This window comes from Erithacus rubecula (genome assembly GCF_903797595.1).
Source record: "Erithacus rubecula genome assembly, chromosome: 2".
Taxonomy (NCBI): Eukaryota; Metazoa; Chordata; class Aves; order Passeriformes; family Muscicapidae; genus Erithacus; species Erithacus rubecula.
The window spans coordinates 55,005,127-55,029,859 of NC_136685.1; the positions used below are offsets into that span (position 1 = coordinate 55,005,127).

Genomic DNA, 24,733 nt, shown 5'->3' on the forward strand with positions numbered 1-24,733 from the left:
TTCCATTTACTGCATCTGCAAACAGTTATTTGTCCAATTTTATATACCTATTTAAAATTCAAGATCTCTGAATGTTCTTCTATGGAGGCTGACAACTGAAATGTAACTATAACTTGTCCCCAGTCCAGTACTGAGTCAACTAACTACTAATTAATGCCCCTTTTTTCATAGGAAACCTCAGATTTTCAGAAGGCAGATTTTGCATTTTCAATAAGTGAAAATGTCTTCTAAAATAGACAATATAGGCAATACCAGACTGTCTCCTTGCAGCTGTTGGCAGCTGGCTAACCCACACCCTGATGATCCAAATGAAGGAGGAAGTTGCAATTCCAGCTGATAGTTGAGACCCTGAAAAGGACTACAGACCCATGTGTGTGAAACGTGTGGAGTCAGTACCAATGTGCCTTTTTGCAAAGTTTTTTCAGGCTCAGTGACAACAACAGAAACAAAAGCTTGTGGAAAAGATGCAAGATTGAAAACAAGACCCCATACAGAGGGTCTTTTCCTATAACTGGGCTTCCTAAACAATACACAAGTCTCTAGAGAGCAGTGAAACTTGGAAAAACCAATGACCAAATTTTGTCCCATGCTGAGAGATCCCAAAGATATCTGAAGTCCAGTCCTGTAAAGCATCCGGAGTCAGTGAGGATTCCAAAGAGTCCCTTTTATACTTCTTTAATTGATGAAGCAACATTAAGACAAGGATAATATTTATCAGGGGGTTTTATTGTAGAGGAAAACCTTCAGAGATGGTTCCATTGATATTCTTGCAATCTCCTTTCCTGTTGTTCTTTGGCAGAGTGAGAACTGAGAGGATCAAATCAGCACTGGTTTGGTGTGCTGCTATTGGATGAAGTGTTTAAAATAAGGAGACCTCAGGTTTAGTTGCATGCAAGGGAGGAACAAGGGAGACTTGGCAAAGTCAGCAAAACCCCAGAGGGCACCAGTCCATCACACCAGTTCTTGCCTCTTTTTCTGTTTGGAAAACAAATGGTGTTGGTTTTGATGTGGCTGGTGGAAGATAACAGCTATAGAAAAGTGGGTGCTCACCTCCACAATAATGGAGCCAAAAACCAAAGCCTTGAAGGGAGAGAGGCAAATTAGGCAATCTCACTTGTTTTACACAACAGCTATAAAAATCTCAACATTCTACATGGTGCAGATACTAACCCACACCACAACATTTTTACCTCCCAAGTCACACATTACAGGATTATTCCAAGAAATTGTTTTTCACAAGCCTGAAGCCCTTCTTCAGAGCTGCGACCTCCCAGGTGAAAGGAATGTTTGCAGAAATGAAAATTTGGATCACGAGAAAGGAAATCTGCAGTTATACACCAGGATGACAGGAGCACCCCCCAGCACAGAGAAACTGGACACCTGTCTTCAGCAGCTTGCTTTTGTTACACAGCAAAGATCCCTGAACCAAGAACATTTCCACTGGTTTGCAAAGGAAGTCAAGGCCTGTGAATCTCAGAAGTTTGAGGGATCATGAAAAAGTGCATCACATTTTGATCACTCACCTCAAGCTATTCGGAGTAACTGTCAGTACCAAGGGACATTCAGCCTCTTGCAGTGCTGTAAAAGCTGAACCAGTGAAAGATTTCTAAATATTTTCAGAATTTTCCAACTTGTAAGCATCATAATTCTTCTAATACCCACTTAATCCATTGTTAGAAATATCAGCATATCTCTAGAATTCACTAAGAATTTACTATATACCATTTGTTCATATTTTATCCTTCAGGGCCATACATTTTTCTACTCAGATGCAACTCCAACAACCCTTATAAAACATTTTGCCCCTATATCTTATATGCTGCCTCTTTAAAGCAATTCTGGTTTTAGTACAGGTTACTCAAATGTCATGTGATAAATTGATTGATATATGAAATATTATAATAGACTATATAAAAAACACAAGAATTCACTAATTGTATGAATAAATGGTATGTCAGTTACTCTGAGCAACATGGGGGGGGGGGGGTTCTGTTTTCTGAACCTTTGGTGTTTTAAGGAAAAAAACTCCAAGCAGATTTCTCAGCATGCAGTTCCAGAATAATTTTCAGAGGAAAATTTCTGAAGGAAGAAACCAAAGCAGAGTTTTCTTTAAAATAAAATATCTTAAAGCATATTTCTAGTAGGGGAGTTGAAAATCCAAAAATAATATAACCTTAAAATGTAAAATAAGAGCTGCAGCAACACTAAAGAAAACTGGGAAATAGTTGGTCAGCCCTTAAGTAACCTAGACCATTTCTGTGCAAAAAGCAAGCATCAAAACTAGGAATCACCAGCCTTCTCATCAGAGGAAGATTCCCCATCATCTTGGAAGTCATTTCACATTTGCTGGCAAGAGGAGCTTTGAGCCTGTGCTGACTGAGGAGCAGCGAGTACCTGGTAGGAGATCAAAGGGGCTGCAGCATCACCACAGATGATCTGTGCAGGAGCCAGGCTGATGCAGTACAGTGGACAAGACCACCAGTTTTGCAAGGTAAAGTTTCAGAGCAGGAGAGCACCAAAAGATGAAGAGTGGATGTAGTAACAACTCATAATGCTACTTGAAATTAATGGACAGGTCCTTATTCTGGTTGGTTACTTCTCTGTTTTGTTTAGGTTGCACTGCCTAAAACTGTTGTTGACAATACTATTCATTTTGTAGGTTTTGTTTTTTCTCACATTTAGGGAGAGGAAATTGTATTATAGTCAGAGCTTGTAACAATTTTCTCTTGTTTTTTCACTGCTGATTAGCAGCATAAACTAAACAGACCTCAGCTGACTTGTATTTACATACTCTGCTGTTTCAGTAGAGAACAAAAACACACACAGTGTATCTGCTCTGGGCAGCCTCTCGGTGTATGCTCTTGCCTTTAGGCAGCTCTGTCTGTATGGGTCACCATGGCACAGGTTTGGGCTCTCACCCTGCCCTTCCCTGGGGAAAGGACTCCCAGGATCTGCCCACACATGTCTGTCTGAAGACAGAGATGTTGGCTGAGGTGGAGAAGCAGAGAAGATCTGACCCCAGGCCCTTTCCTGTGTTTTAGGGGAGGGAGAAGTGCTGCTACATTTGTTTTGGAGTTTGTGGCATTAACATCCACTATGTTTATGCAGGAGAGAAATGTGTGGGCAAGGCAGGTTAAACATCTGCTAGCAGACATTGTGTGGGACAATACAGATCATGCCCATGGGTGCCAGAGAGGAACACCAACCTCTGAGTGAAATTGTGGAATATTTTTGGATGTGCCTTAGATCACACTTTCAAGACATAGTGCTTCAAGAAAGACACTCGGAGCTCCAAGAAAGAAACTCCAATTACCAAAGAAAGCAAGTAAATAATGGGAGAAAATAGAGGTAAATGATGGAGAATCAACAAAAGCTTCTGGGTTTTATCAGCAGTTCAACCAAATCCAGTCCCTGCTTTTAATGATAAAGAAAACCACATAACAAAGACCTTCAGAAGAATGGAAGTATGGAAAGCAATTAGGTGGGCAGAAACACTATTGCTATTACTTTGAAGAAGACTTTGAAAGTCTCCTGGAAATAGTCAGTGATGCTTTTATTCCTATTGCATGATAAACTGGTTTTTGTTGCCCATAGTACTCATGAGAAAATCACATTTCCTGCAACCTTAGGAAAATTATCATCTGTGAAAGCCCAGCAGAATCACACAGAGGTTTCGTACTTGTTTCAACTTAGAACCTTCCAAAGCTTCAGACAGAGCAGGCTGCAAGTTTTGTCTTGTGAAGGATGAACTTCTTGAAGATTCTCTCTAAGACCTGAGAATAGACTTTGCTGCTCCTGAACCAAAACTGTGCCTTCATTAAAAGAATTTTCCAACAATGTGTGTGGAATGATGAATGCACACAGAACAGGATCATAGAATATGCTGAGTTGGAAAGGATCCATCAGGATCACCGAATCCAGCTCCTGGCCCTGCACAGGACACCCCAAGAGTGACACCATGTGCCTGAGAGCATTGTCCAAATGCTTCTTGAACTCTGTCAGGCTTGGTGCTGTCACCACTTCCCTGGGGAGCCTGTTCCAGTGCCCAGCCACCCTCTGGGTGAGAAATACTTTCCCTGATATTCTACCTAAACCTCCACTCCTCTGCCTCTCCACTCATCTCCTGCAGCATGGACCTGCTGTGGGGCCTGGCCAAACAGGATCTCCTGCCATCTAGAGGCTTCCTGCAAAACCATGAGGGTATTGCCCACAGCCATGTGTGAGCTGATCCTCAGGCTCAGTGCAGAGCTTCCACCAGTCACATCTGGAAAGCAGGGGCAGGAGCTACTCACAATAAGAAACCAAGATCAGAAACTCTTCATGGGAGTCTAGGAAACTCCACTCCTTTCCTACTTTTGACCCCTGAGTCTCCACCACTTCCTCACAAATGATCATGTATTATCTTGCATATTATCTTGCAACTTCCATTATCTTGCAAATTCCATTTTTTCCAAGGGAAAAAACCTTTTTTTTTTTTTTATATATTTTTTTTTAGTTGAGATGTTTTTTCCCCTTTATTCAGTGTTCCACACCTGGAGTCCTCTGTGTTCAATCACAGAATCTCCAGTACAAGACAGATAGGGACATAATGGAGAAAATCCAATGAAAGGTCATGAAGGAGATGGAAGAACAGGTTCTTCTCAGTGGTATTCAGGCACAGACAAATCAATGGGCACAAACTCAAATACAGGAAAATCCATTTAAACAAAAGAAAAAAAATTATTGTGGGATGGTGGTTAAACACTGACCCAGGTTGCAGAGAAACTGTGGAGTTTATATCATTAGAGATCTTCAAAATGCAAGAGGACATGGTCTTGCTATAGCTTACCTGGTTTTCAGCAGGATTGGACGAGATGTTTCTCAATGGTCCCTTGTCACCTCAGCCATTCTGTGAATTCATGGTGATTTTTGCCCAATAAATAGATCCACTGTAGAAAATATTTGGATATTGAACTTCATTTTTTTATTAAATTTTGGGTCTGGTTTTGTCTGGCTGCACAATAGAGTGGTTGGTATCATTCACAGACTTGTATTCTCTAGGTTGGATGAAGCTTTGAAAATCAGATCCAACACACTTGAACCTCAAAGCAAGGCCAGTATCAAAGCTAGATCAGGTTACTCATGGCCTGTCCAGGCCAGTTATCAGTACCCTCAAGGATGGAGTTTTCCCTCTCTGGGCTGCTGCCCCTGTATTTAATCAGTTTGATGCTACACACATTTTCTTAATATTTCCTAGAATTTCTCATGTTGCAGTCTGTGTCCATTGCCCTTCAGCCTTTCAGTGTATTGCTCACAAAGTGTGGGAATACCTTCTTTATGATTCCATTAGGCCATTTGAGATTTCAAACCACTGCCAGCCAAGCCTTCCCTTCCCAAGGCTGAACAACCCCAGTGCTCAGCCTTTCCCTGTATGTCCAGCCCCTAACCATCACCATCATCCTCTCATTGCTGTGCTCCAGCTGGCCTCATACAGGAAGACAAAGGTGTGCAGGCTCCATGTGCTGAAGACAGAAGTACTTCTCTGAGCCCACTGACTGTGTCCCTGCTCATGCAGCATGGCCAGTGGCTCAGCTTCACTAACAGAGGAATGTGCTTCCTTGGCATGTGACATTGGAGCTTCTCCAGCTCTTCTCTTGCTGGTCAGGCCGTGCTTGGAGCTGGGTGACACTGGCACTGGTGACACAACTGGCCCTGAAGAGTATCCTAAGGTGACTTTATGATGCTTATATCCCCATTCGTCTGTTCTGCTTGTGATAGATATTAAGTTCTGCAACTTTTAGACTAATTACAAAAGTAAAGGGGGAGAAAAAAAGTACAAAATTTGCTATCAAAAACTACACTTGTTCCCCCACATCCTTCACCCAAACTGTGCTGTCTACAACAGCTAACAAGAAAAAGCTCTCCCTTACTTTTAGTTAGTTTTTAACTAACCTGAACCAGAACAAGGAGTCATGGCAACTGATGGCACCTGGCCCCCAAGCAGTTGCCTTGGACACCTGACTTGGCAGTGTTGGCACCAGATTTTTGCATTCAGCTACAGTTCTGGTGTTATTCTCCCTGAATGCTCATTCCACCAGGGCCATCCATTTCACTCACTGCTGTGATGCAGCTGGCAGTGATGTGGCAGAAATCCTGTGGGAGTGCTTCCTACTTCATGGGACACACAAGCATGGTGAGAAAGGGAGCAGCTGTACAAAGCATGGCTTTGTTTTCTAATGTTACCAGCTAAGGACCCTCAGGCAGGCTGGCAGGGCTCTGTGGGTGGGACTTTAAACATACATGGATTCCAGTTTTGCCTTAGGAAGCAGAGCTGAGATACTGCCACATTGATCTCATTCCCTTCTGCATTTACCTCTTTCTCTTCTGCCAGAGGGAGACAGCTCTTCACTTGAATAACATCTATCTGCCTGGTAAGAAAAGAGGACGTGGGTTCTGAGGACAGAAAACTGTATAGTTCCTCCTAGAGAGGAACTGCAAGGACCATTTCACATTGCTCAGAGGGTTGGGTTACCTCCTACAAAAGTCTTCTATTATCTTTCCAAGTGGCACTCAGTGCTTCCTTCATCACCAAAGAGTTCCTCTGTTCACATGCTGGGTCCACATGCAGGGATTTGGCTGTCCCTCAGAACCCTTGGCATTTGTCACATGTTGGCAATTGTTCCTGCTGCCTTTGAGGCAGAAATTCTAATTCTCACAAAAATATGGTACAGTGATCAGAGATTAGCATCTGGAACTGACCAGGCCAGACAATGCTTTGAGCAGCTTGCTTGTCTTTTCCTCCCCACCCCTTCCTCTGTTGTGTTTTTATCCCTTTCTTTTACAGCCCTGTACAATTCCCCACTAGGCAGGGCCCTGGCATCCCTCCACCCCTGAGAGACTTGGACCGGAGGCAAAGCAGGCCCAAGCTGTGTGAATTTTCTCTCTGTGGGGATCCTCCTTCTCCTCCATCCTGTTCCCTCGAGGTCACTTAGACAAGAAAGCAGGGGTGGTGCAACAGCCCTCAGAGCCTCTGAAGGGACATGGCATTCTCTGAGCTGGTGCCAAGAGCTTGAAAACCAGATGCAGATGTGATGTTGCCAGTAAGAGGGGCATGGGAGGAGAGCTGAGAGAGGAAAAGACCCATTCCTCTCCCATTAGCACTCCCCAAAGCTGTATGACACTCCCCAATAAGCAGGGCAGCCACAAAGCTGTAAATGGAGAGGCAGTTTAGCTCCCTGGCGGGTGTGCTGCTTCTCCTGTGCTGGCATAGCAGGACCAGTATGTCATGGGGACAGCAGGGACATGGGGAAGGAAAGGGGAAAGTTCGCCTTGTTCAGGATATGACAGGGTCTTGGAGAGATGATCTGGACTTGGACATGGCTTTTCAGACCCAAAAGGCTTTTAGTCACTTCTGTAATCCCACCACCTCTTAGATGAACAAAGAGCAAGGTCAGCATCATCCCTTCAAGAAACTACCTAGTATCATGATAATATGTTTACCCTATACATGGGACAAAGGATGCAAGTGTGTCAATCACAACACCTTGTACAGCACAGAGGACTTATCCAGACCTGTTGCCTTCAGACTGCATACCTTTGTACTTCATGTGTTTCCCTGCTGTGCCCTGCTGCTGACTCTGCCCTGGCTGGTTTAGCCTCAGAGAAGATTTACACTGTAGGGGAATAATGCACAATGCCCTCCATCCTACCCCAGCATCACCCAGTTCCTCCTCAGCTGAAGCTGCAGTAAAAACAACTCTCTCAGATCTTCACCCATAGTGACATCTCTGAATGGGACTGTCTCACCCCAAAGGTATTTCCAGCAAGAAATGAAGGAACCATGTCTCTTCAGATGAATAAATCAGAATTTACTGTGGTCTGTGAAGGTATAATGCAGCTTTTCTGCAAAGCTGCTCCCTGTGCAGTCATGGCCAGCCTGTATTGCCAAAAGGACCAACAGGTGGGACTTTTCACTTCCCTTCCTGACATCTCATTTCTCCAGCCCATAGAAGTCCCTCTTTTGAGAATCTCTCAGCTCATAAACCACTCCCCAGCCCCAGTTTAGTATCAGTGGCAAGTGCTGATAGAGCACTCCATCCATGCACTCCATCCCACTGTGCAGGTCACTAGACCATACTGCACCCAGAACTGGCCCCAGGAGTGGTGCTTGGAACCAGCTGTCACTTGGACTTTGTGCTATTTTTGATCACAACACTCTGAGCCTCACAACACAGTTAATTTCACATCCACCTTAAAGACCAACTCTCCAAGCCATGTTCCACCAGTTTTGCTGCAAGTGGATGGTGGGAGACCATGCCAAGTGTTTTACAGCAGCCAATGACATTCCCTTTTCTCCCCTGTGCATGGCAGCAGCCATTTCTATAAAGACAGTGATCAGGCTGGTCATGATTTGCCCCTGGTAACTCCACTCTAGCTGCTAACCATCTTCAAAAGAGAGCAACACATCCACATGCTTCCAGTCCCTTACAAAAAATTGACACAGTCCTGTCCCAAGGAGGATTTTCTGAAAGATAACAATTTGTCACTTAGATTACTTGACACAGATGACTAGAAAGGATGAAATAGAAATGGAACCATGTATCATAGGTTTATTAGGGGAAAAAATTATACTTTAAAACCATATAGTTGGCACTGTACTGAAGTAAAAATATGTGAGAAAAATTAAAATGCTAAAACCCAAATCACCATGAAAAAGAAAATGCTCTTTTAATCACTTTAATTCCCTTTTTTTGCCCACATACAATTTAAAAGAACTACAGGAAGCAACTCAAGAGGTGTTATACCTACACTACATGTAGGCTGAATAAGAGTGAAAGATGGACCAGAGACTAGATCTGTCCCCCAAGTTACTGCTTCTCTCCCAGGCTGCCAGAACAGGTGAATCTTACTAACATGAGCAAAGTTCTTCAAGATGTTACTATGAAACCTTATTGCAAGCTTCCAAATGCCTTCTAAAGAAATAATCATTACAACTTTTATTCATGTCACTTTCTGCTTTTTGGTCCGCTTGGAAGAGATGTTGGTAGTATTTTAAAAGAATTGTATCCCAATTTGTCCCCACGGTCAATGAGCTTCCTGCTAGTTGACTCCCATATTGGTGGCTTGGACTTCTTTTTGGAGGGCAAATAAGTTAAAAGCAGTTTCTAATTTCCAAATTACTCATCCTATGCCTCTGCACAGTAACATAAAAGATACTGACTAGGAATAAATAACATACAAAATAAGATGAGAATGGATTGAAGGAAAGTTGCACTAAAATTTTTAAATAGTAACAGATAGAAAGCTTTACTGATGCTGACAAACTGCTGTGTATGTGTTTTTTTCTGGACTGTACAGTGCCACTCTAACATGGATAGAGGGGAGAATCCCACTGAATGTCCAGTCCAAAGGCTGCCAAGGAAGTGGGACACAGGTCTTTATCAATAATTCAAATGTTACATCAACAGTACTCACAAGAAGAATGCAGCTCGTTCCTTGGTTAATATATTGTGCATAGCAATATTTCAAAGAATTAACAGCACCTTTTACATAAAAATTCCATTTATCAAGTGAACAAGAAGGTCTCAGCATCACTAAGAAGTATTTCTGCAGATGTACAGTACTGTATTTATATAGATATAGATACAGATATATCTCAAAGTGAATTTACACTGTGATCAGGTGATTAGTCCAGCAGTGAGTGAACCCACAGGGTAAGTCTTCAGGAGAATATACTGCCTTTGGTGGGTGGCCAGTTACATGGCATGATTGCATAGGGGAGCCCCATCGGGCAGCAGAAGACAGTTTAGCATCCCATTAAGCAAGCACAGCATGCTTAGGTCGTTCCTGTAAAATATAATAAACTTCCAAATTTTCATGGCTAATACAGTTCTAATTTTCACGGGTTGCACACATTGCAACCTTCTCTTTGTGCCTTAAAGACACAGAAGAGGAAGGCAGGACACCAAACTTATATCCTATCCCTGCTTCCAAGCAGAAATCAAGTAGCACCACAGATTAAGCTGGCAAAGGGTGTCCATGTTTGTCTTCACGAGGGTTTCTTGAGCATCTGGTCTTCACTGGTTTAGCCCATTTATCTTTTTTTTTTTTTTTCCTTTTCCCAATCCGTTGCTCACAGTCCTCTGGTAGAAATAATTTGAAAAGCATGGTCTACCTAAGGCAGGCAAGCAGACTGCTACCATTTCCCTGGGATGGGCACACCACACTCATACCAGCCCACATAGTAGTAGGGTGTTGTGTATCCAATGCGTCCAAACGATACAGGCTCCTGGCGGTACTGGCGGTAATACCCTGTGGGAGAAAAACAACATTTGTACTCCACAACACACACACAGCAATTCAACCAAAGCAGCAGATGCACTGGGAGTCAACCCCATAGCACAAAAAAAAAATTATAAACTGTCTGGCAGGGAGTTGTATCAAAAGGGTACTGGCTAGCCCTGGTATTTGGTAAAGATCTTTCTTGAATGATCTAACTCTGCTCCTTCATATTTATTGTAGTTTTGATTGGTTTTGCTGCTCAAAATCTCTTTGACTATTGTGTAATGCTGTGGTCTGCCAGAGTTCCTGCATTTCACTCCAAAAGGTGGGCATATTTCAGCTGTGTTTATGAAGTTTCCAAATCAGTTTAAATATATGAAAGACTCTGGGGCAAAAAAATACCATCAAATCACATTATTTCACAGGGCTTTAAGAGACTATCAACAAAAGTCAGTTTTTCACAAAACCAAAAGGTATCATTTCATGCAGTAAATACTGAGTTAAGCCTTCTTCCTTTTAATTCATCTGCAGAAAGAATGTGACTGCTTAAAGCATTAGAAGAGGTGCAGCATTCTTGTCCGCATAGCTCGTGCATTGGAACATGTGAAACACCCATGGCTTGTGCCAATAACAAAATTTCTGTGTGCTCTCTATCTCTGTCTCCTAGACCTAGTATATACACATCTGGATTAATCATCTGTCTTCTGAGCTAAGAAGTGCAGTACTTCAGAGTGATACAGAAATATCAATGACTATTTCAGTTTCTTCCTGGTAATGCCACCATGCAAAGAATATCAACACATAATTTAACATGGAAACCACTAAAGCTAGCTGATTAACTTAAACCAACAGACTTACTGAAGAGATTGGCTGACTTCCATAATTGGTTTCATTTTGTGAAGCAACCAAGTCTTCTACTTGGTTATGTGAGGTAAGTAGTGTGCTCAAAGAAACTCCTTCAAGGTAAGAATTTTCCTTCTGAAAATTCCTTCTACCAGGCCAGAATAAAAGCACTGACCTTAAGTCACTAGACATATTCCTTTGTGTTTTGCATTGAATGAACTCATAGAAATCATTCATAAAATATGTGTTTGCAATGATGTAGCTGGTCCCTTTAGGCACATGGAAGAGGTTTTGCATCTCAAATCAATGAAGCAGGTCTTATTAAGAAAAGTTTTACAGACCTATACAATTATTTTTTGTTCTGTTTTTGCATTTTGTTGCTGCATGGTATTTGCATCATATGCCCCTCTCTTTCTGTCTCTGTATCTCTCTCTATGCACCCACAAGTCCTCTAGGACTTCCATGATCTGTTCTCAGCTACTGCATCAGCTGGACTCCTTGGAGAGCTGCCAGCAGCTGTGGACAGAGCTCCACTGGCTCTGCTCCTTACCCCTTAATCCTACAGATGGAATAACAGGCTCCTGGCCAGCATCCCACTCCCCCATTGCTGTACCTCGGATTGTGGGCAGGGCTTCAATGTACGACTGAGGTCCTGTTCTTCCATCCAGGTGTGAATCCACAAACTGGCAGTGGTCCTCACCCCTTCCCCAGCTATCCCCAATGCTGTAGAAGGTATCTGAAGAGGGATACAGACAGATTACTTAACTCTGCAATACTTATGTTTGGGATACTCTTTACCACCAGGCAAGTAGTTGTGGAAGAAAGCAGGAAGAATGTTGCAGTGACACACACAGTGTTACCAATGAAAAACCAGTGACCAGGAAGAGGGAAAATGCTACCCTCATGGTATGGAAGCAGAAATTATGGAAAATAAATGGGTTACAGTTCAGAAAGGAGTAGTCCCCATTTTGCAAGTCTATGGGCAGTGCACCACAGGTGACAGGTAGAGAGAATTTCAACCGGATTAGTTGTAATATGTAAAAGTAAAAATCTCTCAATATGTCAATACCATTAATTTGACTTCAGTCTCAAATAAAAATTGAAAACTCTGGAGCTCTCTTTCTTAGACAGGGATCTTTATCTCTTATTTCTTAAACACTATTGAAACTATACCAAGGCACTACAGCAGTCACAAGCATAGTCTGAAGGGCCATTGAAATGATCCCATTACCCCAGCTCAACAATATGGAAAGTTTTTGTCATTATCTCTCAGGCAATGCACCTGTGTAAGGGCTATTGCTAATCGTTCTTGAGTGGACACTCACATAATGGTCACAGAGTTCTGGCACATATGAAATGAAGAAAACCAGAAGCAATCATGCAGCAGAAAATTAATCATGGTGCCTACCTTTCAGGTCATCACTGAGGTAAATTTTGTACCTTAAGGAGTTGCAAAGAACCACTCCTACAAACTTGCGGTACCAAGTTCGTTTCACGTACTGCTTGCCAGTGCAGTCTGAGTAGGTGGGGTCATATTTAAAAGTGAATGGGATCCAGATAGGCTCACCACCTTGGAGAAAAAAAATTAAAAATCCACATTAGGGACAGACTTTAACACTTAAGTCCAAGTTTTGCAGAGTTTAACATCTAATAATATATTTCACTAGACATGCTGCAACAAATTAACACATTACTTTTTTATATTCAGAAATAGTACTTCAAGGAAAAATAATATTAAAAATAGAGGCTTTATTAAATCCCTCTTAGGCAGTAGACAAAAATAACTGTTAAAATAATTAAAATATGATTTCATGTACTGAACCACAGCTTTAAGTAAACAGTCTTAATTGTTTCAGTAAGACTTCTTCTCATTCTAGTATTACACAGTTTCTCTTTTTAACACAGCCTGATCTTAGGTCTGATAGTTACTTGTGTTTTAAGACTATAAAACATAACCCTTTTACAGAAGAACAGATGTTAAGAACTCCATGGTGAACAACAGCTTGTGAAGTGTCTTCTTGCTATTTAGTTTAAAAGATCATATCACAAATGTACTTTTCTGTTTTGTTTTCCCAGATTACATCAAAACAAATTACTTTCCAATAATAGAAAAAATAGACTTTTCCTGGGGAACCCTATTCAGAGCATTGCTGCAGATAAGAATGCTCAACTGTATTGGAAAAGAATAAATATTCCTACTGGCTTACCTAAATATTTGCTTTGTACTACCAAGACAATAGAATTTATTTTGAAATTGCTGTTGTAATAATGTATACAGAACAATACAAAAAGCTCCCAATGTGATAATTGGTATTTTTCTCTCTAGCTACAGCCCATAGCCCTGTTTTCACTCTGCTGTTTCTAGGTAGTTACAAATGAGATTGGAAGTTTCTTCTGTTAGGCATTCTTCCTCTCACTAGGCACATGGACCAAGTCCTGCAAACACTTCCATGTGAGAAGCAATCACTGATCAGCAATCCTCAGAGACATCTGAGGACACAAAGAAACCAGACTTAATTGCACAATAAAACAGAGAAGGGAAGGGAAGGGATATACTGGACATTGTTTTCACGAGAAGTGTTGCGAAAAATCCAGAACCAACCATTTTAACTCCTTAGGAAAGCTGAGGGAGCATAGTAACCATGAAGTCTTTTTTCCTGCATCTCTTCTAAGAGCACATACTGCCTGGGTTTACACTACCAATGCTCATGTCAGCAAGGTTAGTTCCAGCACCAGGAAATCAGATCTTCTGATTATGGGCTGAACTAGCTCATTGCAAATTTGGAAATACAAAGCAAGCTAAAAAGCTTTGTGGCATATTATTCAGGTCAGTAACAAATCCTTGAATTTTTGAGCATTTATAAGGGCATGATGATTTGTACAGATGAGCACCAGAGCTAAAGAGAAAGAAACATGATCCTGCTATTCAAGCTATGCTTAGACAATTGAATACTGGACACAGATACTGTAGTAACAGAGTTTACTGCTTTTTACCAAGCAATTAAAGCTCTTGTACCATGGAAAAAGACAGGCCATAATCGAGTGCTTATTTGAACATATCTTTACAATACTTCTTTTCAGAAAATAGAATAAGGGGTCTTAAGACAAAAAATGTTTTATGAATTAGTCCCATTAATTACTACCTGTTCCTGCTGAAAACTGTACCTAAAACTGCACGTTTAAATGTTTCTAATTCCTATATTCTAACTGTTTTGCACAGGCTTTATGCACTTCATGAATGAAACAACAGAGAAAGACTTACCAGGTGGCCTGACAATAAGGAGAGGATTGTCTAAAAGAAAAAGAAACACATAGAAAATTTAGTATTTTGTTCCAAACCTTGTTTTATAACATGAAACATATGGAGTCACTGAACTGAACATTTTCAATAAGGTGCTTCATCCTATGATGGTATTCTTTATTGAATATTTCCATCAGCTCAAACCTTACACTTGCATTAGAAGAGCACTCTGAATTAGCAATTTCTTTCTCTTATGACCTCTTCCATCACTGTAACTATACCACCTGGCCTTGCATTTAGCAACTGATTTTTGTACTTGTGGCTGCAAAGCCACCTTTGGCCATGACAAATGAAAGATCAATGCTGAAAAAAACCCTTTAAATTTGATGTATTTAAAATGTTAAATAAAGCTCACAAAGGAGCTGATTTTGGATAGAAAACTAGGCATTCAGACCCATATGCTGGAAGCAGGAAAAAAATTGCAAGATGCAGCACAGAATCATGGAATTGTTTAGTTTGGAAAAAGGTCTTTAAGATCAGTGAGTCCACTGTCAAGCAAACATTGCCAAGTCCTTCACTAAATCAAGTCCCTCAGTGCCACATCTACACATCTTTTAAATACTTTCAAGGATGGGGATTCCATCACTTCCCTGGGCAGCCTGTTCCAAAGATTTACAGCCCTGCTCTAGACATTCCAGCACCTCAAAGTCTTCCTTGCAGTGAGGGGCCCAAAACTGAACACAGGACGTGATGTGTGACCTCACTGGTGCCAAGGACAGAGACACAATCCCTGCCCTGCTCCTGCTGGCCACATTATTGCTGATACAGGCCAGGATGCCACTGGCCTTCTTGGCCACCAAGGCAATGGCAAGTATTATGCTTGGATTAATACTTGAGCCTCTTATTCATATAATGAAAATCTAAATACATTATCCAGGACCATTGACTTATCTCACATTTCTGTCTCCCTTCTGTGATAATTTACTTCCACAGTTCTTAGTGGAGCCTCTGAAGTGAGCACTACAGAGTGAAGTCAAATGAGCAAGGGCAGAGATTCTAAAATCCATGCCATTGAAAGGGCAAAATTTGCAAGAAACAACAAGACCTTTCACTCAAGACGTTTCATGGAAGTAGAAGAAGAAACAGGCAAAAAATAGCTCATTTAACCTACTATTTTTAGAAGGGGGTGTTGCTCTTGAATGTAATATTAGCCCTGTGAAAGAGCAGCATGCTTTGTAAAAAAAAAAAAAAAAACAAAAAAAAAAAAACCCAGAGAACTTTGCCTGTCTGATGAACTATTGCTTTCTTCATATTTCTTTGAGAGACAACTGCTTCCAATGTTTAGCTGCTCACAATTAGGAAACTAATTTACTAAATGTTAGGTCAATCTACCAAAGACCTTGAACTTCCCATTGCTTCTGTACTGTTGAACATTAGTAGCCCTTTGTATTTGAAATTCAACTTCCTGCTTTCCTGGATCCAACTTTAGCATCTCTTTTGTTTTCACAGTGGCATTAGGAGTGCATATTATTTATTTAGCTTAACTGAAAACAAATAAGTAAAGTTAAAAAAATCCCAACATAATATGAAAGCAGCAAGTCCAGTATGCTGGTTTCAGTCATTGCCCTGCCACATCTGTTATTATGAGTTTTGAGATGAAAATAAAAAGCAAACCATACCAGATTCTGTGATAAATGAGACTGAAGAGCTAACAGGTCCATAACCAAAGGGATTCTTTGCTTGAACTTTAAAATAATACCTGAAACGAGAAGAGAGGGGAAATAATATTGAAACAGATTCCACTGCAAAGGCTAAATTATAAATAATACTAAAACAGGGTAAGAATCAAAGCAGAAGAATTCCACTGAGTATCCTTTGCATTAAATGGAGTTGGATACTGAGCCAGAGTATGAGCTTGCTGTTACAGACAAATGTCTCATTTTTGCAATTGCTCCCATGCATATTTTTGGAACACATATTTATATATCATTTCCCTTCCAAAACCCACATACAACCATATCCACTTTCTACAAAACAATTAATAGCAAAAGAATAAAAGAAATAGTTGCAATCAAATTCTGATCTCAGGAACAGTTTTAAACCAGTTTAACTCCTAGGAAAGAAGTGGTGTAAACTGCAAACTGAAACTGCAGATTTATATGAGATCAGAAGCTAAGGTTTTGACTTTTCTGTAAAAACTCCAGCAGCATTAAAATCACAGTACTTGAGTAAAAGAAGAAAGTATCACATGATGCCTTATTGATTCCTCCAAAGTATTTAAATCACATGCTTAAGTCAAAGCACTTGAATCATCACTAGAACTCCATTTTTTGCTCAACAGAAGAAAATTCATCTTCACCCTTACAGAAGAAAACTTGTACATTTTTAGTTCATTTCCAAATACAATTACTTTTAGTTCATGTCTACCATGAGATTTTTCCCCAGGTAATGTTTTCTTCTTTTCCTTTTATATATGTATCAATCCAACAGAAACAAACTAGAATGGAAGATTACTTAAAAATTTCCAGCACAGTTTTTTTTTAAATTCCTGAGTTTAGGTTTTCCTTTCTTGCCTGCGTGCTCAATTTCATTCTTGTAAAGAAATTAATAAAAAAATCAAATTACTGTGCCTCTGTACTATCCACATAGCATTTTGTATCTTGATTTAGCCTCTCATCCAAAAGCAGTCATGTCTAAAAGCTCTACACATATAACTGGGCAAATATGAAACTATTCACAACAATAAACCAGAGGGGACATGGTTGAAACAGCCCTTTGGCAAAACTTTTTTGTAGTTGTTAAAATGAGTATCTTTTAACAAAAGATGTAAGAAGTAAGGTGAACTGGTTTGCCTTTAAAATCAAACTGATCTTTATGAAAAGGGAGGAAAGATGTGCAAATCTTTCTTTGGCTGATGGGAGGTAGTCACACAAACACTGGGTTTTGCCAAGAAGCAAGGTGGTTATCTCCAGGGTATGGGCTAGGACATCTTGTTAATTCCTTAAAAATTAAGGTAGCTTGTCTAGGTGAAATCAGTGTGGAAGCTACTAGAATTGAAATATTCTGGACTTCATCCATGGCACCAGATTCACCTTGTATCTGTGTTGTACCTGGAGCATATGCATGGTCAGACCCTCTGTGGGACATGTTCCCATGTCTGTATGAGGGACATGTCCCCTGTCCCTGCTATGTCCTGCAGCTGATACCAGAAAACTACTCCATTATTGCCTTCTGCAGCCAGTTCTGCCTTCAATTAATGAGCATACAATGCTCATAAAAAACTCATGGGTTTTTTGTTTTGTTTTGTTTTTTTTTTTAAGAGAGACATATGCTGTGGCAAAAAGGAAACATGATAAATAGCAGAATTCAGCAAGGCTGTGCTTTTTGCTCATGCCCAGCACAATCCTTTTGCTGGCAGAAAAATTTGCCCCTGTTTTTAACCACTGACCTAAATCTTTTGTGTAAAAGAGTGTTTAGCATGTCTGGGGAAAGAGGAAAGGGAAGGCAAAAAGCCTCCCATGTGCTTCTCCACTTCTGGCCGCCCAAGGAGAGCATGGCACCCTGAGCACTGCTTCAATCCCAAGTTGCCAATGCTCTCATGGGGCACCTGCTTTCACCTCCTTCACCAGCACTTCCTTCACCTGGGCTGGGACAGGGGTGAGCAGCACAAGCCTGTCCATAGGGGTGGGACACAAGGCAGCAATTCCTCACTCTGGCTCCCAAAAGAGCTGCAACACAGCACCAATCTCAACTGACTCAGCTCAGTGTTTGCTGCTTCAGAAGAGTAAGAGAAAAATGTATTCCAGCCCACACCTTTTTCATAATGCTCCAAAGCATAGTGGGAAGTATGGATGCCTCTGCCACTGCCTCCAAAGAAGCATTAAATATCCTTTAAATACACTTAATACACGTGTATTCATGGTAGCCTCAAAGCATTCCCATCAGACAGACATATGAGTGCCATAAACCCCCTCAAAACAGGAGAAAGAGCAGCCCAAGAACCTTGTGCACCTCTTTAAGTGGGGAAAACCACACAGATTTGTATCCAATGCATAATGCAGGAGCTGATTACCTGTGCAATCAGGACAACTGTGCATTCAGCTGTCCTGTTACACACACAGAAGCCCATCTAGGGCATATGATGGCTCATGTTGCCTGTCTGACAGTCTAAAAAAAAACCAAAAACCAGTGATGAAGTCATGAGTACATTTTTCTTCACTAAATTGGAAAATTGATTCCTAAGCCTTTATATACACAAGAAGGCTCTAGTTGTACCAGAAAGAGAGCCAGATCTCATGACTTGTTGACCTGTGATTTAAACATAGACAATGCTATGACTGCTGAATTAAGAATGTCAATAAAATAATGCAGTTGGGATATCTTTCTTTCTCAGACATGACAAATAAAAAAAGAAGTTGCCAAAACCATTCTAGTTCCAGGAATCTGACATTTTCATTAGTCAAAGTCCTTCAGCTGATGAATTTGCCAGGAAATCTTAAATCAGTATAACACAACTGGTTTTCATCACATAAATACATGAACAAAATTTGCAATATATAATTTGATTTACACTGTGCTTAGGCAGAACTGTATGGATTGTTAACATTAGGCACAGAAGAATCACAATATCTGCAGTACCATTTGTTGTTCATTTCTGACAGACGAGAAAAAGTATTTTCCTCCCAAAAACAAACTTTCTTTGAATGCCAATTCTAGTGATACATCAAGAAAGGACATAGTGAACAGGGCATTGAATATACAGCATGTTTTTTCATTTAGACTACATGACTAATCACTCAACATACCTGTCATTTGGAGCAAAATTATTCTTTGACTTAATTCAAGGTGTCTCCCTTCTGTTGGAATTAAATAGCTGGCACTCACAGTGCAGAAAGTGAGATAATCACTCACTATGATAATTAGGGAAGCAGCTTTTAAAAAAAATTAGTTAGCTGCAAATTCCTTTTTCCAGACTTTCCAAAGGCATGCCTTCATGGATCCTCATGGATCCTGTTCTCTGTTCAGTGGCAGGCTGAGATGGCAGGATGCACCCCTACAGCAAGGGCTAAAATCCTCTTCCTATAACTACACCATTCCTCCATATGAAAAATGTGTAAATCAGTGCTTGGAGGTTCACAGGCTAATGCCAAGTGTTTCCCTCCATCTAAAATGGCCAACTACTACATCCCTCATCAATATTTGCAACTAATTTTATAATAAGACATTAGAGCCAAGCTGGCAGAGGATCTCGTGTGAGGTGCCACCCAGGTCTACCACTTGCACAGGACAATGGTTCCAAGGACATCTTAGCTCTTTTGTGTGGCCCTGGTGGCACAAAGCAGCCACCTCTGCTTGATGCTGCTTGTTGGACACAACATGGCTTTGTTTTAGTGGAGATAAAGAAATAGAAATTTTTGATGCATCTGACCCTCTGAAACAGAAGATCCAGGCTCTGTTTGCAGTTGTAAGTCGTGAGCAAATGTTAAAGAACCTCCTATGCAATACTCTGTACAATGCTAGAATTGGTAGCAGGCACTGTGGGATCAAAATATCCCCAGATGGAAAAAATCCAAGTGAACAGAAAGATTTCAGAAGACATGGAGATATGGGGGTGAAGGATGGTGTTTTAAATAATGAGACTAGCTACTCCCATCAGGCATTGGTACAGCTTTCCTGAAAAAGGCAGGAAAAAGTCTAACCATGCTCAGAAAGGGAAGTGAAATGTTTATGGCAAGGATTACAATGTTTCTGACTGCAAAAGACTGGATTTAGTAGTTGAACAGATGCTGTCCAACCCTTTGCATCATCTTCTGTGACAGCTTAGAATTAAAGTTAGGGAAGGGACCTTGTTAAGGGACTTGGTTTAAAGATTTAATACGGCTTAAAGTAATTTTACTGTTTACAATCATATATTACAAGGAAGCAGCTCCTGTGCCCAATGAAGCTGACAAGAGTTTCACTAATGGAAAAACTTCAAATTCTCGAACGGAGGTCAGACCAGGCCTCAGAAGAAAATTTATGACACGGATTAAACATAGATTTCTGTTCTGTTTGTAAAACCTAAATAACAGGCAGATGTTTTCCAGGATACGTTGACAGCTTGAAATCTTCTCTGGTGCTGACTTCAGCCAAGATGCCAACCTGCTTCTCATACACTGCACATGATGAAAAATTGCACCACCCAAAGCCCCTTGTGGGACACCCAGTAGCCAATAGCATCTGCTTACAGTAAATGACTTAATCAGACATTTCTCACAAAATGCACTAACAATGCAGACACTAAATTTTTAGACTAACTTCAGCTTTCATGCCATATTTTCTTAGGCATGGTATCTTTTTCTAGTGGTTAGAGAGTTATTTTTAAGACAAAAGGTATGCAATCAATTCAGTCTGTGGGTTTGGAGAATGTAAATGGGAATGGCTGATACATGCAATTTCTCTGTTATAAAGATCCTTCTTCTCCACCACAGACCCCACATGAAGCCTTTACTGCCTTCACAGAGCATAAAATAGGGGCCCATGGATTTTACCACCTTCAGAAAGATGCTGGTGAAACAATATGCTTAAATAAATGGCACTTGCTTGAACCTCCCTATCATGAAACAGAACCTTTATTTGACCAGTCACTAGGTCCATGGAGATGCATGAATCTATAACCTTGCTGATCCTACAAAACTCCATTCAAATACAGACAAATTGTGACCTTCTGAAGCTTGGAGTTAATGTACACCCCAGACATGCTGGCAGCTCAACTCCCACCAATTCCCCTGCACTGAGCATAGCATGGACAGCAGCTGCAGAGCTCCTGTGAGCTTCCACTGCAGCCACTCCTTCTGGTGCTCTGTTGGGTATGAGAAGCAGAGAGTTATCTCTGGCCTTCAACAGTGTCCTTTGGGCATCAGGAGAGGCAGACTTGACTGAAACACTGAAGAGGTGAGGAGCTTCAGCTGGAAGGTGGAAATGGCACAGAAGCAAGAAATGGAGGGCTGCAGCCAGGAGAAGCTGGGGTGTAAAGGCAATGACTCCCTGGCCTGCATGGGTGACAGAGTGGAGGAATGAAAACTGGTGAAGGGGAAAAAGGCTGAGCATACAGAGGAGTCTGGGATGTAGGCAGGAATGAGTTCTAGAAGCAAGAGGAGAGTTGTTTATGGAAAGGGAGTCCTCAAATCACAAGGATGAAGATGTACAAAGGAAGAATGATCTGCATGTGTTTCCATCACTATCTAGGAACAGCAGATCTCAAACCTCTTCCACCTGGTTATTACAGGTGAAACCCACAGAGCTGTGCCACATACCACCCTCTATACATTTGCAGCATGTTGTAAGGAGACTGCTGGCAGAGGCAGAGTATACCACTGAAGTTCTCCACTGTAAAGTAATTTTGCTTTAACACACCATGAACCAGCCTAAGGTCTAGATTACCAATCTTCTGAATAAGTGGACTATTTTTAGCTCTTGGATATGCAAAAAAAAATGTCTCATGAAGTGTATGATTTATAGTACTGTAGACAGAACAGGAAAGGATAAGATGGATCATGTTTTCCTGTAACATCTTATTTCTGTACTTTTGACTCTGTGGGTGCTCTGAACATGTTTATCCTGCTTCTCCATAATTAGCATTCCCCTGCAAATTTTCCAGGTCTTTGACACTGCAGATGCCCTGTGATGAACATGACCCTTGTGCAACTGTGTAAGGAACTGCTGCTGAAATTACTCAGGTTCTGGCTCTCCCAAGGAGACGTCATGTCCTCAGAACTCTGGTTGGAAGCAAGTCTCTGTGGAGCAGAGAGGAGAGTGCACCCCTTTCTTTAAACACTTCTTGGTGCTTGGATGTTTCCCAGACAGCAGGAGCAGCTGCAGGGGCAAACCTCTGTGAGTCTATGCTGAAGTCTGAAGAAGTGTCATAATGTGGTCAAAAAAATATGCCTCATTATACTTGATACCCAATTGCTACACTGCACTGGCTTTTCATAATTTATTTATCTTATTTTATAGTATTGTCTGTTAGGGTTTTAGACGAAGGTTGTGCTAAAATAATTCTGTGTTCTAGGTCGAGGTTCTCAATCAACTACTTTTAACACTCAGAAACTTCCCTTTGCCTGTAAATTGTCTTGGAAGGAAAGGATACTTTGGCTGACACTATTTCTTTCTTCTGAGTTGTCCTGCCACAAACCCTATGTGCCTGTCCAAGCAGTCATCCTCAGATTTGCAGCTCACCATCAAGTAAGGCATGCTGATTCCAGCCCACAATCCCACTGCATCTCTCCATTGTGTTGTGTGAGCAACACCTTCCACTGATGCCTGAGAGCCTGCAGCATGTGAAGGGCCCAAGGGAGCACCAAAAGTATTTCAGACCCAGAATTTGAGAGACAAGTATGTGAAACACTGAGCATCTCTCTAAAGGAGTAATGTGAATGTGGTCCCTCTGTAGCTGTTTGCACTCCCACCCAGTTGCCACAAATTATTCCAGTATCATGTGAAGCATACATTCTTGTTCTCAGTCAGATTTTTTATAAGATAAAGACCTAAAGCTCCTGCCAAACTGACTTCTGAGCAAATGCCACAGCCTCACTTTATACCACCAAGCCTTCTCTTCCAGCACTATTTATGTGAACAGAAAGCAAAAACAGAGCAGTGGGCAGCACTTCCCCAGCAGCCTTTAGGCATCAAATCTTGGCTACACATGTTAAAATGGGCCCACATCACATCAAGCCACATCACGGATATATTTTAGTACCTTTTAGTGCACTTTCCCCCAACATTTGATTCAGTTATGCAAAAGACTAGAAAATGCATTTAAAAACAATATTTTCTTTGTTACTGATATGTTTTCATACACGCAAACATATATATATGTACACACTGCCATCTGGGTTAATATGGTAAAGATATTATGTTGTTGTGCAGTTTATAGAACAATTTGCTGTCCCACAGAATGAGTAAAATCTAAATCAGATGTTAACATTTACACTAAGACCAAGAAAAAAAAAATTACATTTCTCAAAATTTGTTTTATTTCCTTAACAGAACTGAAAAGGAGTGGATCAAATCCTTACCGTGTGTTGGGCTTCAGATTCTCAATTGGCAAGTGAGTAGACCCTGCAGTCCTGGTTGACCACTTATTCTTTAAAAAGTCATCATAGGATGCACTGTAAACCAGATAACCTGTAGACAGGAAAGAGAAATAATTGTGAGGATTTTAATTAAATTTTAAATAAATTATATCCCTAGGTATCACACTAAATTTTAAGTAATAAAAGGAGCTGAAACATCTTGGAATATGAAAATTATTCCATGCCGAACTCTCCTGGAAAATCCTGGCCTTTAAGAATTGTGTATCATTAGCTAATAATCACTGAGCATTACCTCAGACGATGGCACCCAGCTGTGAATCCTGATTTAAAACACAGTGAAGGCAAAAAGATGATAGAGGTAACCCATTCACTGTTTTAAGTGGTACATTGAGTGTGCAGACACTAGTATAAATATTCATTTAGGAAAACCTTCCCCTTCTCCACTGTCCCATCAGGAGAGACACCCTCAGGAGAGTACCTGTTACCATGTCTCCTTGAGCAGGTTTGGCCCAGTCCACAATGACAAAGGAGTGACAGCCTTCAACTGCCACAACTGTGATGTTATGAGGAGCTTTCAGGGGACGCTGATCTTTCTCTCTGAAGTCATTGGGAATGATTTCATCAAGGCTCTCCACTTGGAAATGCTCCAGGGCTTCTGTCAAGGAGCAGGGGGCTGCTGGGTCCTTATTGAGATAGGTCACATAAGGAGCTAGAAAAGATAGGGAAGAGTGGCTTTTAGTTAGCAGTTTGAGGTATCCCAGAGTAGCACACAGGCTGGCAATTTACTAAAGAGAGTCAAGTTTTGAAGTGCATTTCTATATTCCTTATCTTCCAGTCCAAAGGCTGCTGCCAACAAAGCATGGCTTACAGCCAATTTGATTGATGAGCAGGAGGAATGGGATGGCAACATTCAGGTTTACCTACCCCACACTCACAACTGGACCAAATTATGCAAAGATGGAAGAACTGTCTTTGCTACAAGAGGCAGAAGAAAGTAGTCTGACTGCAGCACCCTCTGCACACAACCTCCAGTTGCTCTGGAAGGTAGGATGGAAATGTCACCCAAATTCTGCCTTTCCAACATCCCTGACAGGACCTTCAATCACCTAAGACTCTATAGGTCTAAGTGGCTGGCTCTTAACACAAACATCCTGAAGCTGGAGCAAACCAACAAAAGAAACATGAAGAGTAATTCCAAGATGAAGTCCAACCAGTTTAAAATGATTGTTGTGGTCCCCTGGGTACTAAGGGACCAGAAGCCATCGGTCCCTACCTTCCAGGCACGTGCTCCCAACCTGTACCTTCTATTTTAAAA

The 24,733-nt window shown here is 41.1% G+C and overlaps 1 protein-coding gene across 1 annotated transcript in view; it reads right to left on the bottom strand.

The window, feature by feature from the left end:
- Positions 1-8,562: 8,562 nt before the first annotated feature.
- Positions 8,563-24,733, bottom strand: part of FNDC1 (fibronectin type III domain containing 1) — a 59,310-nt gene continuing 43,139 nt past the window's right edge. The window contains exons 14-20 of the mRNA XM_079297554.1: positions 23,897-24,127; positions 23,401-23,509; positions 16,024-16,103; positions 14,366-14,395; positions 12,512-12,673; positions 11,717-11,839; positions 8,563-10,290 (exon numbers count right to left, since the gene is read on the bottom strand). Coding sequence (XP_079153680.1) covers positions 10,175-10,290; positions 11,717-11,839; positions 12,512-12,673; positions 14,366-14,395; positions 16,024-16,103; positions 23,401-23,509; positions 23,897-24,127 — 851 coding nt within the window. The 3' untranslated portion in view covers positions 8,563-10,174. The remainder of the gene's footprint in view (positions 10,291-11,716; positions 11,840-12,511; positions 12,674-14,365; positions 14,396-16,023; positions 16,104-23,400; positions 23,510-23,896; positions 24,128-24,733) is intronic.